This window comes from Cervus elaphus, chromosome 21 (genome assembly GCF_910594005.1).
Source record: "Cervus elaphus chromosome 21, mCerEla1.1, whole genome shotgun sequence".
NCBI classification, from domain to species: Eukaryota; Metazoa; Chordata; class Mammalia; order Artiodactyla; family Cervidae; genus Cervus; species Cervus elaphus.
The window spans coordinates 25,657,025-25,674,163 of record NC_057835.1 but is presented as its reverse complement, the minus strand read 5'-3'; the positions used below and the strand labels follow the sequence as shown (position 1 = coordinate 25,674,163).

The window sequence follows — 17,139 nt, the reverse complement described above, 5'->3', positions numbered from 1 at the left end:
AAAAACAGGGTTACCATTCAATGTAGCAGTTCCCTTGTAGATATCCACTGAAGCCAGAGAGGTGAAATATGTTTACCAAACACTGGCATGCAAGGGTGCAGTACTGTAAATCAACCCACATGCCCATCAACTAGTGGAAGATAGACAAAGGTATACCCGCAAAATGGAATATTATTCAGCTGTAAAAAGGAATGAAGTACTAATATGTATTGACACAATACATATGTGAGTCTTGAACATATATGAAGTGAGAGAAGCGAATCACAAAAGATCACGTGTTGTATAATGCCACTCCTAAGATGTCCAGAATCGGCCACTCCTTAGATACATAAAGTAGAGGAGAGGCTGCCTAGGGTAAGAGGGTTTGGGGAGAGATGGAGAATGATGGCGAAAGAGTAAGAGGTTTCTCTTTGGGGCGATGAGAATGTTACAACACTGACTGCAGTGATGGCTGCCAACTCTGAGAATACAGTAAAAACCTGACATTTGTGATCTATGTCTCAGCATCAGCTTCATAACTGAGTCGCGTTTTATAAAAGCCTGATTCGCTGAATTGTCAAATCCACGTGAAAGTTAACCGACTTCACAGCTCTAAATTAACCTTTTCGGAATGACGGTTACGATCAATGATCAATGAGCTTTGGCCCCGTTCTCCGCCTCTGGCGCTCCCCGGTCCGGTCCAGGGAAGCGCCGGGTGTCGGGGTGGGGAGAGTCCCTGCATGCCTGACCCTCAGAGAAACCCTCGTAGGCGAAGGGCGCTCCGTGAGCCGTTTTGGGCTCTCCCGGCTTCCGCCTTCCGGGCGGTCACGTGCTCCTGTTCACGTGACCCCGCGCTGCTGTCATTCCGCCGCGGCCGCTCCGGCTTCTTCCAGCTTGTGCCGCCCTCAACGTCTTCACCGTGCGGGATCGCCCCCGCCGCCGTCACCGCCCAGGCCTCCGGACCGGGAGGGCCCCCGACTCGCCTGTGACTCGCGCCCGGACCGCCGTGTCCTCCCGGCTCCTTTGGGTGCGTCGGGGGGTCCCGTGGTTCGCGGGGTGAGGTTGCTCTCGGGTCGTTCCGGCTGCGGCCCCGGACCGGCGAGCCTGCGGTTTCCCTGCGTCCCTGGCGCGCTGGGTCTCTCCTCCGCCCGGGCGCCCCTGGGCCCTTCTCCGGCCCCGGGTTCCCAGGTGTCTTTCCTTCCAGGCCTCAGCGGCGTTTGGGGAACCGCAGAGCCTCCCCCTCAGGGAAGGGCAAGGGAGAGCGTGGACCCGGGGAACCGCAGAGCCTCCCCCGCAGGGAAGGGCAAGGGAGAGCGTGGACCGGCGAGAGGTGCTTTCCCCGGGTCGGGGCCGCGGCCGTGGCCTGCGCGGGGTTCGGGTTGTCCAGGGCCTAGGTGACTGCCCGCCCGCAAGCACCGTCGGCCGCCGCGGGAGGGCTCGCCGAGGCTGGAACTGCTGGATTCCGCGATCCCAGCTTGGCCCGGGCGGAGCCTGTTTGTACTTGGGCCCGGCCGGTCCGCAGTGCCTCTGTTTGTTTAGACAGCAAATCCTCAGATGTAGAGATTCCTTCCAGATTGACTTAAGGTCATTGGGACCCTGGAGAAGAATTTGGGTTGTGGTTTTAGCTTGTTTTTGGTCATAACTAACTGTGAGCTTTTATTTTGTAAACTGAATCTTATATTTTGTATCGTGATACAATCAGGCTTAAGGTTTTATCTTTGAATTTAGGAGTGAGAATTACTTAAAAGCTCATTATTGTGCGTTCATATCATCTGATCAGTCTCCCATTGTTGACTGAGCCTAAAATGTAATATCTGTTTCAAAAAATTCTCTCAATATTGATTTTGAAACTGCTATTAATTTTGATTGAAAAAAGAAAGCTCTGCCTTCTAAGATCTTACATTCCCACTTTGAATGTTTTAATTTGAATAACGTTATAAAAAGACATGTAGGTTTTTCATATGTCACTTTAAAATTGTGGTTAGTAAATGTGAAGAAAATAGTTGGTTCTGTCTATGTTATGCAAGTTCTTATTTTTAAGTCAATCTCAACCGTATATATTTAAAATCCTTTTTTTCTTGTATGCCTATTCTAGTAAGTATGATTTCTGAATTCAATGTCTATGAAAGTGAAAGTCACTCAGTCCTATCCAACTCTTGGTGACCCCATGGACAGACCCCATGGACTGTGTAGGCTAGAATACTGGAGTGGGTAGCCTTTCCCTTCTCCAGGGCATCTTCCCAACCCAGGGATCAAACCCGGGTCTTGCACATTGCAGGCAGATTCTTTACTATCTGAGCCACAAGGGAAGCCCAATATCTTATGATTACTTTTAAAATCTTACTGCGATATTAGTGCCAATAATTGGAAAACATTTCCTGAAAAAGTGAAAACCTATAGAGGACACTTTTATGGAGTAGTGCATAACTGGACAAGATTTGAAATATAATGATGTTAATGTTTAGGCTTTTTAATGTTTGAGATGAATGCTCCTAGAGATTATGGCGATAATGATGCTGTCGATGATAATAGTAGCAGTTGTTAAAAAACAATCACACCTTGTATTCTGGTTTTGCCTTGCATGAAAATTGAAGATCGGTAGAAGAACATTCAAGATCATAAGTTTAGATGACCAAGATGGATATCCGGGGCGCTGTGGATGCTGCTGTTCCCACCAACATCATTGCCGCCAAGGCTGCGGAAGTCCGTGCGAACAAAGTGAACTGGCAGTCCTACCTGCAGTAAGTGCTGGTGTGCTGTGAATCAGGGCTGTCATGTGCTCCGGCCTTCTTCATGGTCATGCTTTCTGTGAGAGGAACACTGGAAAAAGCCTAACAAATGTGGAAGAAAACACTTCCTCCTTAGAACTGTTAGTTGTCACCTGCTTAGTGTGATGGAAACAGCTTGGGGCTCCAGTGGGCAGGCTGTGCTTCTCACAGTGCTTAAAAAATTAAAAAAAAAAAAAAAAATATATATATTTATTTTTGGCTGTGCTGGGTCTTCATCACTTTGCCTGGGCTTTGTCCTGTTGCAGCAAGCAGGGACTGCTCTCTGGTTGCAGCACACAGGCTTCTCATTGCAGTGGCTTCTCTTGTTACGGAACATGGGCTGTAGAGTGTGAGGGCTCAGTAGTTGTGGTGCACAGATTTAGCAGCCTCGAGTCACGTGGGATCTTCCTGGACCAGGGATCGAACTGGTGTCTCCTGCATTGGCAGGTGGATTCTTTACCACTGGATCACCAGGGAAGCCCCTCATAAAGGTTTTAATTTGTCAACTGACTCGAAAAGGACTTTTGTTGAAAGCCTTTGCCTAGGTGCTAGGTAGAACTGCCTTTTAGATTCATAGTCTGATCAGGTGAAAGGAGTAAAGCAGTCTGATGTGTGCTTGACAGGACTGCAGGGTCAGGGGGTCGTGGAGGGGGGTGGAATTGGAAGTAGGAAGCCCATTGGGCCGTGGCCTTGGGACTGAGCCGCCGGAGAGGCAGGGAAGGGGGGAGCAGAGTGAGATCAGGGGGAAGAATTGTCAGGATGGCCCAACTGGGCTGACTGTCATGGAAGGGGCTGAAGCCACCGACCTGTTGGGTTGGCTTGGGTGGGGACAGGCAGAGACCTGGCTAGTGCCCAGAGGTGGTATTTTATCGAGTTTCGGTGGACCAGGCCTGTGCTGACCACCTCATGAAAGTGTTTCATCTTCAGTCCAGTCCCTTGAAGACAATGTGGTTCTTGTTCCCATTTTGCGGGTCAGTGAGCTCAAGTCCTAGGAGGCCCGTGAGCAGGAGGTGGTACAGCTGAGCTCTGCAGACAGGTCTGTGGGTGCCAGGTGTGGGGTCAGCACTCGAAGAGAGAGGAGAGAGGCAGGCATTCTGTATCATTAGCTCATAGGGAGCCTTCAGCCCTTAATGAACAGAAACCTCATTCTCTCTTTCTAGGGGACAGATGATTTCTTCTGAAGACTGCGAGTTCATCCAAAGATTTGAGATGAAAAGAAGTCCTGAGGAGAAGCAAGAGATGCTTCAGACTGAAGGCAGTCAGGTGATCGGTACAGATAGAAGACCATGAGCCTTGCCCTGGGTTGTTAGACATTCTAGAGATTTTCTCAGTGATTCTTTGACATTCCTCTTAAGCAGGTGTCATAGTTTTACTAAAAATTCTCTTTTATTGGAAGACATTTGAGTGATTTCTAGTTTTCTTTGTTAATGTTGGAAAAAATGTCATACTGAGTTTGTAGATGTTCCTCCATCCTTTTCTGCATTTTCTGAAACACTTTTTTTTCTGAAATAGAGTAGATTCCTGGCATGAAAATTACTGTTTCAAAGTATACAGTATTTTCAAAGTTGCTTAACTTTTTTTTTTTTTTAAAGAAAATTCTTTGTTTACTTTGTATTTTCACTAGAACAACATCTAACTCTGCCACCCATGAAATTTTCTGATATGGGGTCCTGATGGGCTGAAGGAGCTGGTACAGGCTAACCTGAATGTACAATCCTGGGAAGTGTGGGAGGAGGCATGTTGTGGGTGCCAGTCTTGTTGAATTCTAGAGCGATCATGACTCAGTTATTAAATTGTAGGATGGAGCTTTCTTATTGCAGCACCTGAACTGAATTCCTGTACTTTTGCTGCCCTGGTATTCTGCTTCCTTATAAATTCAAAAGCCCTCGCAAAAGACCAAAGAAACCCAAACACCAAAACAAAAATTTAATATTAGATTGTCCATGTAACTTCTTTATGATATCAAGAGTTGATGATGGCTAGGTCTATCTATTTTAAAATAGGAAACATTTTGATATGACTAGAAATTATAAAAAATCTGATGTGAGTATGGCCCTCCTGTACTTCATCACATATATGTGAAAGGATGCATCTTCTATAATTGCATCCTCATTTAGGCAAGAGAATAATATCTTACTGAAATTCCATTAGAGCATTGTGTTTGCAGTTGAAAAAAGTGATTAATGTTCATTTCCTTTTTTTTTTTTAGTGTGCTAAGACATTTATAAATCTGATGACTCATATTTCCAAAGAGCAGACAGTTCAGTACATACTCACCCTGGTGGATGATACGCTGCAGGTGGGTGTCTTCCTCAGCAGACATGTTCACTCCTCACCTTATTGTATTCTCCCGGGAGCAGCATTTCTGAAAGGTTTCACTTAAGCACTTGTTCACTTTCAGGGTGTGATGGTGTATTTTTCTTCACCGTGGGAGTTGTCATTTGCTGATCGTGGTGAAGACGGGGCTGTCCCCACACTGGCTGTTGTTGTGGTTTTCAGGATGTTGGGGGACTGGTGTGTCTTTTTTCCATGTGTCCTCTGAGTTTTGTGCTGAACACAGCAGTGCTCAATGCACTCCCACAGGCTTTCTGGATGCTCTGCATACTCACAGGTGACATAGCTCCCTCTCCTTCAGTCTTTCAACAGATTTCAGCATCCCTGTGTCCTGGGCCAGGGCCGAGTATTGGGAGCTCAGTACTGACTGTAGGCAAGGTGTTCGTCCTCAGAAGCACGGTGTGTTTGGAGAACATTTTGCTCATCATTTGGGACCTTTCCAGTGGCTTACAGTTTCTATTTAGTGCTCTGTTGTCCCTCAACACAGAGACTCCCTTATTCACAGTTTTGTATTTTTACACCTGAGTGTAATCTTGGTTTAGGTTGTTGGAATCCAGAGTAGTCCTTTATGAAACAGGCCAACTGGCTGCAAAATCCACAGCCTATTGAAGTTAATGATGAACTACTTGAACTTAGAGTTCTTTGATGAAGTCATTACCATGACTATTTCAGTTATTACTCTAGACTCTGATAATGTGTTATTGAAGGAGATAGTTTTCTACTCTTCAAATACGTAACTGCTAGTACAAACCAAAATGAAAATCCTTGGGGACTTCCCTGGTGTCCAATGTCTCCCAATGCAGGGGGCATGGATTCCATCCCTTGTCAGGGAACTAAGATCCCAAATGCTGCAACTAAGACCTGGTGTGGCCAAGTGAATACGTATTAAAAAACACATTGTATATATTTATTTTGGCCCCCTCTTAAAGCAAGCATGTGGGTTCCTGGTTCCCCAAAGGGGATTCTGACCTGAGTCCCCTGCATTGGCAGCACAGAATCTTAACTACTGAACCGCCAGGGAAGTCTCAAAACCATTGTATTTAAAAAGATTTATATATTGATCTGAGAATGAAAATGACTGTTTATGTGGTTTTTTGTGTCATTGGCAAATACTGCTACTTAACCACTGTATTCACTTAGTGAATCAGATAGTGGATTTCAGCCATCGACACACAGAGAACATTTCAGTGAGAGGTAGAGCTTGTATTGTTTGAACTAAGAAACTAAGAATTAATTGTTCCTCAGATCTGTCTGCTGGTATATGCTGGTTTTTGCCATCTTCATCTGTCCTGATTTTTCTATCACAACATGCTAGGAGTAACCATGAACATTCGAGATTTCTTGTTTCCCCTGCCTGCCTGGAAGTAGCTTGAGGTGCTTCCTGCGAATCCTTCCATTTAGAGCTAAATTGGCATCTTTCTGCCTCCTCCCGACTTTGTTTTCGTGGATGGAGGGTGGAGGTGTCCAGACAGCACTGGGAGGGGCGGGGCAGGTCAGGAGGGGGACAGACTGAGAAGAAGTGGAGCTAGGGGTGCTCCACCTGCAGGCATCTGTTAGCATGGCTCACCAGATTTAAATTAATCATAATACACTGGAGGTGATTTTTATTTAAAGACATCTACCTCTGCCCCCATCACCACCCTCTGCTCCACTGTAATAATAATGGGGGGACAGATCTCATACAGACTGGAAAAAAACACACTGATTGAGGGGATGGAGAATGAAAGGCTGAGAAGGCAGTGCATAATTGTCATGTTCTTTAACAAGATGCATTCTGATCAGTGATTATTCTTTGTTTCTAAGGAAAATCACCAGCGTGTTAGCATTTTCTTTGACTATGCTAAACGTAGCAAGAACACTGCCTGGTCCTACTTCCTGCCAATGCTGAATCGCCAGGATCTCTTTACTGTTCATATGGTGAGTTTTGAATTGATCATGTTTCTGATTTCGGGAAGAACATCAGTTATGACTAGGTGACCTCCCACTTGCCAGGAGGAGTAGCTGCTCTGATGCTGAGCAGAGCTCCGTTTCCTTATTGGTGGTTAGTGACAGGGGTGTTGGGGGCGGGGGGGGGGGGGGGGGAAATAGGGCTGGGAGCTCAGAGGAGGTGGGGTTGCCCTGATACAGTTCAGATGCAGAGTATTCCATGAATTCATTGACATAAAAGCCTAGAATTTTGAAACAATGACTTGCTTATAAAAAGTACTGAAAGAATATTTACTAAATTGGGTTTGTGTGAAGTAGTATTTTATACTGCCTTTTCCCCCTGTCTATATCTGTCAATTTCCAAGTTTATTAATGTGTAAGTGGCAAAACTGTAAGATACTTGAAGTATACAACATGATGATTTGATAAACATATACTGCTTATTTAATAAAAAAATTCTTGATTCATTTTATAGTTTGAAGGAAATTGAGAAATTTTTCAATGAGGAGAAAAGAATATTTGTTTCTATTGCGAGAAATGACTATTTCATACCCAGGACATATTTTGTATCAAGATATAGATATTTAAGTGTGAGACTCGCAGGGGCTTGAATGAGTGAAGTGGTGCTGGCAATGTGTTGTGGAGATGGCTCAGGACTCTGGCAAGTGGTTTGGTGAGAGTCTCTAAGGACTTTTGTGTTCTTTTGATCTTTGCTGGTCTTGTCATGAACCCCTGTCTTACTTTTGAAACTCAGAATAATGTAGGGAATGTCATGAAATTCTTAACATACTATTGATTTTGGTTCACTTTGATGGAAATATTTAAAACTACATTTGACCGTCTTAAAATATTTTTAAAAATGAAATACAATCTGTTATCTTGGGACAAGTTGAGTGCTAGAAGAAGTCATGCTGCAAAATGGTTACAAGTCCTGATTTTTAGGGTTGATGTTGTGATTTTTAGAATCAGAATAATGGTCAAATGCTTTTCTTGTTTTTCAGGCAGCAAGAATTATTGCCAAGTTAGCAGCTTGGGGAAAAGAACTGATGGAAGGCAGTGACTTGAATTACTATTTCAACTGGATAAAGACTCAACTGAGTTCACAGGTAAGAGACACTCCTCTTAGTATTCTTAAAAGAATATAACGTCTGGTTCTCTAAAGCTGCTTAAGATATTTATGTGAAGTTGCAGAAATTCTGTGTTAAACTAGAGCCATCCTGAACTCTCTGACTCAGCCATGCTGCTCACAGGTCTTATAGGGGCTTCACCTTTTCTATCTTTGACTGGCTTCCACGCAGACCTTCCTGTCTCTTCTGCACTCGGGATTTTCCCATCATGCATTTCTGCGAGTGGGGAGGATTGTCCTTTCCAGAAGGTGGCTGCCGAGGTCACGTGGATTGGAGGATTGGGAGGACTCACACAGCTTCAAAAGATACACTCTGGGTGGCCTGGGCTGCTGGGTCTAGCTGGAGATGCTGTCTCACACAGCAGCTGCCTCTGGATCCTCCCGTGTCCTCCTGGGATTGAGTTTACAGCCACAGGGAAACAGGTGGCCTGCTTGCAGGTTGTCTCGCTGCGGTCAGGCCTCTTGAACCTCGCTGCCCCGTGGAGGAAGACCGCTCGCGGGTGTGACAGCTGGCAGATGACAAGTTGTCCCTTTTGTCTTCGTGGTTCCCTGGAGCAGGACAGGTGACCGGACACTTCCAGTGGCTGAGCTGAGGGTTTCTTTCCTTCTGGGGGTCCAGTGAGCAAGTGTGAGGTGGTAAGGGGGCATGGAGGGAGTAGCCTCAAGGGAGGAGTGAGCCGAATTGGGTGGGGAGGAGATCTGTGGAAGGACAGGTAGGAGAGGGGGTGGTGTGTGTGGTGGGGTGGGTGACATCGAGGGTGAGACCAGGAGAAGCATTGCTGGTCGGTGTGGTGGTGACAGTGTTAGATCACAAATAAAGGTCTACCTGAAATAAAGGTTTGGAAGGGTGTCATTTAGACTTTAGGTGGCTTTATGATCTTAATAGATTTTAATTTGAAGCATAAGAGAGACACCATGACATTTTGCTTGGATTTATTTTTTGTCTTATCCTCCCTTGCCTTCGTTTGGGTGGGGGGTGGTGGAGCCTCATAGTCTTTTCTGTTTGGACAGGGAGATTCTGAAGTGTCTTGAACAAAATCAGTTATTTTCTCTCAACAGCGTACATTTTAACAGGTTTTGGGCTTAATTTTTAAAAGTATCTTTACATGAGCCACAAGTTTACAGATTTTATAGAATTGGTGAGGGATTTCAAAAAGAAAATATTTAGAAAGTGAAAAATAGCTATGTGAAGACAAGGTTTAAAATTCTTGAGTGTGTACCATTTGGGATCAGAATGTTTAATTACGTAGTTAATCTCCCATCCCCATTTCCCCCCTCTTATTTTGAGGTTAGTTCTCCCTTTGAGCAGACATCATCTTGCTTTGGGGTCAACTGTGAGGCTCTTTGGTAGCTGGACTCCTAAAACCAGAGTGGATAGCAGAGACTGCATGTTGCTGTGTGCCTTCAGCACGCTGGGTCGTTTCAGCTTAGACTTCTCCTTATGGGAGTAACGGTTGTGTTGTGCCTCACAGATGGTCTGTCCCTGTTAGCACCATTAGCTGCGGTTGTAACCATGGCCAGCGGTTGGGGGATATTCTTCCAGTCCCTAGTAGAAGCAGGTGTTTCAGTGTTTGGAACAATTTTCATCAGACCCGAGCTTCTTGGTGTGAGGTGAATGCTCTTAGAGACCTTTCTGTGTCTTTCCAGCGTGCTGGTTCTCTTTTTTTTAATCACTGAGTCTCTGGCCTTGTTCAGGTCTGTCTTCTCTGCTTTGCACATCGTGCTCCAGGGAGAGTCTTCAGCCCGTCTGCTCTGAGTCTCGTCACTGCTTCCGCGGGGCCTGGCTGCTGTGGGCAGACACTCCTCCCCAGCCTCTGGTCAGGAGTCAATTATAGGCCTCTTGTCTGAGGAATGAGGTGTTGGCTTGTTGGGGATTTTTTTTCTTCTTTGCTTAAAGGCCATGTGATAACATTGTCTCTGCAAGGTCTCTTTCTCTCTGTCATAAGCATTTTTTCTCTCATAAAAAAGGACCACACTTTCATGATTCTAATAAAAATAAACTTTCAAAAGTCTGAGTTAGGTGCAAATTTGAATATTTTGTTTTTCAACTTCACAGTGACATTTAGGAGCCTTTTTTCTGATTGAGTGCTATACTTGTGTTATAGGGGCTCATGCCTGGCACTTAGTCAATAATAGTTGTTGAATAAAACAAAAGAAGAATTTTCTTGAAGAAATTCATTATCAGTTTACTCTTGCATACCCAGTTTCTGACTTTCTACTTTAAATTTCCTTTGCCCATTACTGTATAACATGTGAGGTTCTGATTGTCGTTATAGTGTGTTAGCCTTGCTGTGAATAGTCTCATCTTTGAGTCCCATATAGTATCTTTCCATCATCAGACACCCGTTTTGAAAGCTTTGAAGCAGAACACAGTGTAGATAGTTGCGCTTAAGACATTGTCTTATTGGAAAAACAATTCAGGCAGTAAATCCTGAGACTTGGAAATTTTGTACCAGCTTCACTTAAACAATTTAGCTGGAACTTAGTATTCAGTTTATTATTTTAAGATAATTTAAGATAACTTACTGATTAAGGTATTGTCTGGAAGAATGTAATGATGTTTAGAATATTTCATGTCATCCCCATGCTTTTTATTTGTTGATGATACTCCATTAAATAGGGCTAGAAAAATAATGATAAAACTAGGAAGCTAATAAAGTAGGATAAGATTAAAAACAAAACTAAGTAATGAGTTATTTATTTCATAATAGAAACTGCGTGGTAGCAGTGTCGCTGCTGAAACAGGAACAGTCTCTTCAAGCGATGTAAGTACCTCCCTCTTCGTTCGTTGGCCTCCTCCCGCCCCAAGCATAAGTTACTTTGAGTTGTAGACAGTTAGCATCCCCTGGATGTAAATCCACGGATTTGGTGCAACTCCATTTGGGTTAGTGGCGTCCTGAACACTGTGCGTGAGGCTTCCTAGGCTGTGGGGTCACTTTCTGCTCTCGCTGGACGTGGGATGCCCTCTTCCTGTTGCGTTCCTCTTCAGGCGGCTGTATCTCAGGCCTAAGAGTCAGAGTGACTCGAGTGAGTTCACCAGAGCTGCTGTCTTGCTTCACCATCAGCCCTGATGTCTGACAGATCCATGAGCCTTCTGCCAGGCAGCTGGAAACAGTTCAGTTCCCTACTGGCCCGAAGACCCACTACTTGCCCTTGTTGCTCAGAGTTTTCTGGAGGCCTGTGGCGGGGGCAGATCCCCCCCTTTTCAGGCCAGACATGCCCCACACTTCTGTAGAGCCCAAAGGTTAAATGTTAAAACTAATCATATCTCACCAAATTCCTTTCCTGGTTAGAGTAATCTCCCCTGGTTGGGAATGGTTTGATTTCACTGTATTCAGAAGAGTTCAAGAATTGGCAATAAATGTGGACAAGTAGGAGCTGGCATGGTTAGTGCCAGTTGAGAGAGAGGTGGGAAAAGAGTAAGAGTTGTGTCTACATTCCCACCTGCCTGTGATAGACCTCAGCCAAGTTCAGGGGGAGCCACGTGGGATCCGTGTTCATAACCTGTCGCAAACACCCCATGTGTGTGCTCGCAGACTAGGGAGGGCAACAATCCATTTCAGAGCCAAGAGGGGTGCTTCTCTTGGGGCGTGGATGGGGGGACTTGACCTCTTGACCCTAGCACACTTGGGTGTGTTAGGCCAGAAATTGGCACGAGCCTTCTGAGGTGGAATCAGAACAAGGTGTAGAACCAGGTGAGCAGTTTGGGGGCGGGGTAGGGAAGGTAGGGGTAGGCTCCAAGTCTGGATGTTCAACCACAAGCAGATGTTTAAGTTGGGAATCTTTGTCTTATATGACTTGAGTTTTTTCCTATCAGTTTGAAATTTTGAAAAATTGTTTGAAAAATTATCTGGTTAGATTTATTTGTCAAATTTTTAAAAGGTGTTTTGACTCACACGTATCTATAAACTGAAGTGGTTGTTAAAGGGTCTGGAGGTTATTTAGGCTTCCACAGTGAGTGAGCTCTGGTCACGTGACATCCCTTTCTTGCTCTCTTCTGTCTGTCATGTGGAACACATGATCCTGATGACCTGGGTGGTCAGTCAAAGTGGGTTGTCTGGTGGACTTGACACATACGTCCCAGCAGAGTTTGTAGCATCGAGGGTGATTCTGGGTGGAGAGAAGATGGCCTCTGGTGTCCAGTCTCTTCCCTTTAGTGCCTTGCGCACCTGAACACACTCCTTGTCTCCTCCTGAAGGGTCCTACTTCTTCAGAAGGCTCTCCACCTGGAAGGCAGATGAGAGAGGGGTGTTAGCACTTCCTTTGACAGTTTCATTTTAGTAGGGGGATCGGAATTGGTAACTGGTATTTATGGAGCTCCTACTATATGCCTGGCACTGTTTCAGTCACCTGGCATTTACATCTCCTTGAGTATTCACAGCTCGTCTTTGACGTGGGTCTTACCATAAGCCGCATTTCAGGGATGAGCAGTGAGGCTGCTGAAAAGGCACACGGGCTCGCCTAAGGTCATCTGCTCGCCCACGGTCATCTGGTCATGGTTGCAAAACCGCCAGGGAGATAGAGTCCTTCCCAAGAGGGGTTCTAAGACCTGTGGACTGAACCTGGAGCTTTAGACATTCTCCAAGTTGCCTCGCCTACTCAGACTTTTAAAAAATAGCCATGTTGCGTCTTAAAATCCGTTTAGGGTTTCAGGCAGTGTACAAATGGGGTTTGGTAAACTGCATTCCCTACTGCTGCCACTTGATGGCAGTATAAGACAAACGGCTCAGCTCCACTGCAGTGTGAGAAGCGTGATGCCACAGTCCCGGCTTCTAAAATGGCGCAGAAGTGACATCCTAAGTGTCACCGTGTAGTGACAACCTAAGTGGACCCGTGTAGGCATTGTTATTTAAATGATGTTCCATAGATGAACTTTTCTTAAAATGCGTTGTGTTGTTTTTACCTCAATGTGAAGATCATGAATGACTTCAGATTTCTCGTACTCAGGCTGACTGATCTTCTACTGTTGTTCAGCTCTTTGCTGACTCCTGAATGTGGATTATTAGTTTTCGATTTTTTCGAGGAAGTCATATAGCCTTGGCATTGATTGCTGTGTTGATGCCCCGACAGAAAGAGGAACCCTGTGATATCTCCCGGCCTTTGGAGGAGTTAGAAGAGTCTGGGCATCCTTTTCCCTTTGTCCAGCTTCTTCCATACCTCTGTGCAGGGGAGCAAGGGGACTGCCTGCTCCCATGTCTGGCCATGTCCTTCTCTCTGGCCGTCTCTGCTGTAGACCCAGCTCAGCCCTGGTTATTGCTGGGTGGACGTAGTTTCATCGGCAATAAGTAACACAGTCAAGTTGCCAGGTTCTCTTGTCACTTATTCTGTCTTGCTATTTAATATTCTGGAGCAGGTCTGTCCAGTGGAACTTGCCATGATGATGGAAGTGTTGTTCTTCATGTTCTCATTGTCTACTCTGGGAGCCCCTCGCACACAGGGCTCTTGAGCCCAGAAATGTGGCAAGTGTGAGTGAGCAGATCAGCTTTCCATTTTATGCAGGCTTTTTGGTTGCTTTGTTTGCAACTTTATCAAAGTATGTTTCTCATACTATACAGTCCTTTGACTTGCAATTCAGCAGATTTTCATATATTTACAGGGTTGTACAACCATTGCCACAGTCTAGTTTTGTAGCATTTTCAACACCCCAGGAAGAAACCATGTTCTTGTCAACAGTTGCCCCCATCCTAACCCCCTGCCTGCCTCTGGCAAGCACTCACCTGCTTTCTGTCTCTGGGCTTGCTCTTGCAGCCACTTCATGTGAATGAGTCATGTGATACATGGTTATCTGTGACAGGATTCTCTAACCTAAAAGTGTAATGTTTTCAGTAACAGCATTTTAGAATGGAAGGAGAAAAAAAAAACCTTAGCATTTTTGACTCTTGGCCAAATTCCTTAAACTGTATTCTCTGGCAGTTCCGATATCCTTGTTAACATGAAGTTAGTTTTACAGCTTTGATTCTATTTTAAATTTAAGGCTGTGTTTTTTCTATTTATTTCATTTTTGGCTGTGCTGGGGCTTCGCTGCTCTCTTGTTGTGTGTGCAGACTTCTCATTGTGGTGCCTCTTGTTGCAGAGCACGGGCTTTAGGGTACAGGCTTCAGTAGTTGGTGCTGTACAGGTTTAGTTGCTCCACAGGTTGTGGGATCTTCCCAGACCAGGGATTGAACCCGGGTCCCCTGCATTGGCAGGCGGATTCCTAACCATTGGGCCACCAAGGAAGCCCAGCTGTGTTTTTTTTTAAGACTTTTCAGAGGAGGTGGAGAACTTTCAGGATTTGCTTCTTTACTGTCTGTTGATGAGTTTATCAGAAGTGCTGCCCAATAGCAGATGTGAGTGAGCTGTGTCAAACACCTGGATAGGGCAGGCTTGTTATTAACTCCAGTCCCCTCTCGCTGGTGGCTTGTCAAGTCTGCGAGGACCCTAAGAAGTTCATGACCAATTATGTGTCTTTGTGCAGGTTTCCAGAGCATTGCTATTTACCAAAAGCACTTCCTGGATCATGTTCATTGTTCAATTGCCTTTTATTTTCTTGTCATAAAATTAGTATGTTTTAAACATTGAGGATCATTAAAGTATATGCAAAGAATGAATGTTACAAAAAGGAGAACAGATAAGAAGCTATCAGTTTTGCTTTTCTGATCAGATGTTTGGAAGGACTGTGTATATTCTAGCAATGCAAAGGAAAATTAAATGGTAAACTATTTCAGTACCAGACTTTCCTTTACATAACATTTGTTACCATGGCTATATATTATCATAATAAGGTAACCTAATATTGTGCTTCAAATATGTTCTTGGAATTGCATACAAAGCAATCATTTATAAAGTAAATCATAATTTCTGAAGTCCACAATAATTTTTCCCTACAATAAAGGATCCCTGTAGTCATGTAATTAAATTACATGACTAAGCAAATTAGATTGAAAGCAGTACTTGAAGGAGATTTATAAATTTGGAAATTAATAGTGAAATTACTTTTTTGGTAAGACTGAAATCTAAGATGAAATTATTTTAATTTAGATATTAATTTAATATAGGTGTTTTATGAACTTGACTGGAGAGTCTGTTTTAATAAGCCAACATCAAGAGAATTCTTGCACTGTGTGTGTTTTAGTTCCTGAATATGAGGTAATAATGATGATGATGTACATTATGGTTGTTTTTTTTTTTCCAATTATATTTATTAGTTGGAGGCTAATTACTTCACAGCATTGCAGTGGGTTTTGTCATACATTGACATGAATCAGCCATGGAGTTACATGTATTCCCCATCCCGATCCCCCCTCCCAGTACATTATGTTTTGTGTTTAATGGAAACTGATGTCAGTTCAGATTTGAGTAGCAGAGCTTTGTTGTTTTTTAATTTGGTGGGCTGGTACTGCTTTCTTGTGTTGATGAGGCAAAAATTTTGAAGAGTTTCAGTGATATGCCAGAGATAATTTAGGAAAACTTCTGATTGCTAAAACCTCTCTCCCTCTTTGCCTCCTTTCCTTTCTTTGGTCACTTTTTTTTTCATGTCATAACTTTTTGGGGAGGAAAAAATTACCCTGTCCTCTTTCTGGGTTCTTCTGGCTGGTCAAAGAATTAAATTGACATGAGACAGAGGAACAGGAGAAAGTCAAATGTAATTACACATATACAGGGTTACGTCATTTTACGTAGCTTCCGGTAGATGTAACCACCCATGCCTGGAGCGCTTGATTTCTGGAATGGAGTTGCCAGGGCACAGGGCACACATGAATTTAGATCTAGCAGTCCAGTCACTTTTCTAAACCCATTTGCACATCCGTCAGCAAAGGGAGACAGTTCCCGTTTCCTCCTGACACTGACATTGTCCTGCATTATTCTCTAAAGTGGGTGTCATGATAGAAGCAAAAACTACACGTGCACACTTGTGTGTGTGTGAGGTGTGCACACTGACTTTCTAGCTCTATGAGAAAAGATTTGTTTCATAGTCATGAAACATTGAGTGCATTGGGGTGGGTTAATCCCCAATCCTGGAGGATTTCACTTAGAGCTGGCTTCTGGGCTTTGTTTTGGTTGGTTGTGTGCGTGATGGGTTCAGCTCTGTGCTTCACTGACACCCCCAGACACGTGTGTTTCCAATATCTCTAGACAGCTGTTCTTCTCTGCACTGCAGTCTTTTTCTTTTTTTTTTTAAGTGCCCATGATTGCAAAATTTAGAGGAATATTATTTTTACACTTTCTCTTTTAGTTTGTACTTGAATCCCTGCATTATGGAGATGGGTGTTGAAAAGTGGTCTATAAACACTGTTGCAGCTCTAGTGTAACTTTGGCATAATGTCTCTGCAGTTCCTATGTGTATCTTTTGTTGCCTTCCTGCTTTATCATTTATCGCTGCTTGAATTATTTTTAATTCTCCACAATATGGATCTGGGGGCCCCTCTTGAATTCTGCCAGTTGCTGTTTTCCTTAGGTGCCTAATCTACCATAATGTAGGAGAAGTCCCATTGTCAGCCATATTGGAGAGTGTATTTGATGATCTTCTCTTAAATGTGTTGAGAAGTCAAGTTACTTTTTCTCCACCAGGGAGGCTTGTGCACATTGTAGCTAGATCTCCACCTAGCCTGTCACCTGTTAGCTAAATCCCACACCCCGCGGGATGTGCCGTCTTATTCCCCCACTTTATTGGCGGGAAGCTCACTCAGGGACCCGAGGCTTGGAGGTGGCCGAGTGTGGCAGGCTGGTCCCAGAGCCTTTGTTCTTAGTTTTGATACTCTGTTACTGCCTTTCTTTCCTGGTGGAGGAGTCGATGTTTGAGCCTGTGGGTCAGTTCATCTGGAGAGAGGAGGGGCGGAGTTCTGGGAGGTAACTGGAGGTGGAGGTCTGGTCCTCAGCGGGGAAAGTAACTGTTGGACCTGGCACTGGAAGGTCACTGCTGACCCTAGCATTGCCGTGTTAGTGGGGTGGTAAGATGGAAGAGAGGTAAGAACCTGGATGAATCTTTACAGAAACCTTCACGTATTAGGAGGAAGAGAGATGCAG

The 17,139-nt window shown here is 44.4% G+C and overlaps 1 protein-coding gene across 2 annotated transcripts in view; it reads left to right on the top strand.

Annotated features, from left to right (window-relative positions):
• The first annotated feature begins 826 nt into the window (after nt 1-826).
• Nucleotides 827-17,139, top strand: part of ATP6V1H (ATPase H+ transporting V1 subunit H) — a 43,703-nt gene continuing 27,390 nt past the window's right edge. Inside the window, exons 1-7 of one of the 2 annotated variants that reach the window (XM_043880023.1) lie at nt 831-1,006; nt 2,574-2,720; nt 3,908-4,010; nt 4,957-5,046; nt 6,885-6,998; nt 8,009-8,113; nt 10,845-10,898. In XM_043880023.1, coding sequence (XP_043735958.1) covers nt 2,608-2,720; nt 3,908-4,010; nt 4,957-5,046; nt 6,885-6,998; nt 8,009-8,113; nt 10,845-10,898 — 579 coding nt within the window. In that variant the 5' untranslated portion in view covers nt 831-1,006; nt 2,574-2,607. Of the gene's footprint in view, nt 1,007-2,573; nt 2,721-3,907; nt 4,011-4,956; nt 5,047-6,884; nt 6,999-8,008; nt 8,114-10,844; nt 10,899-17,139 lie in introns of both variants that reach the window. The other variant, XM_043880024.1, reaches the window with a different exon arrangement.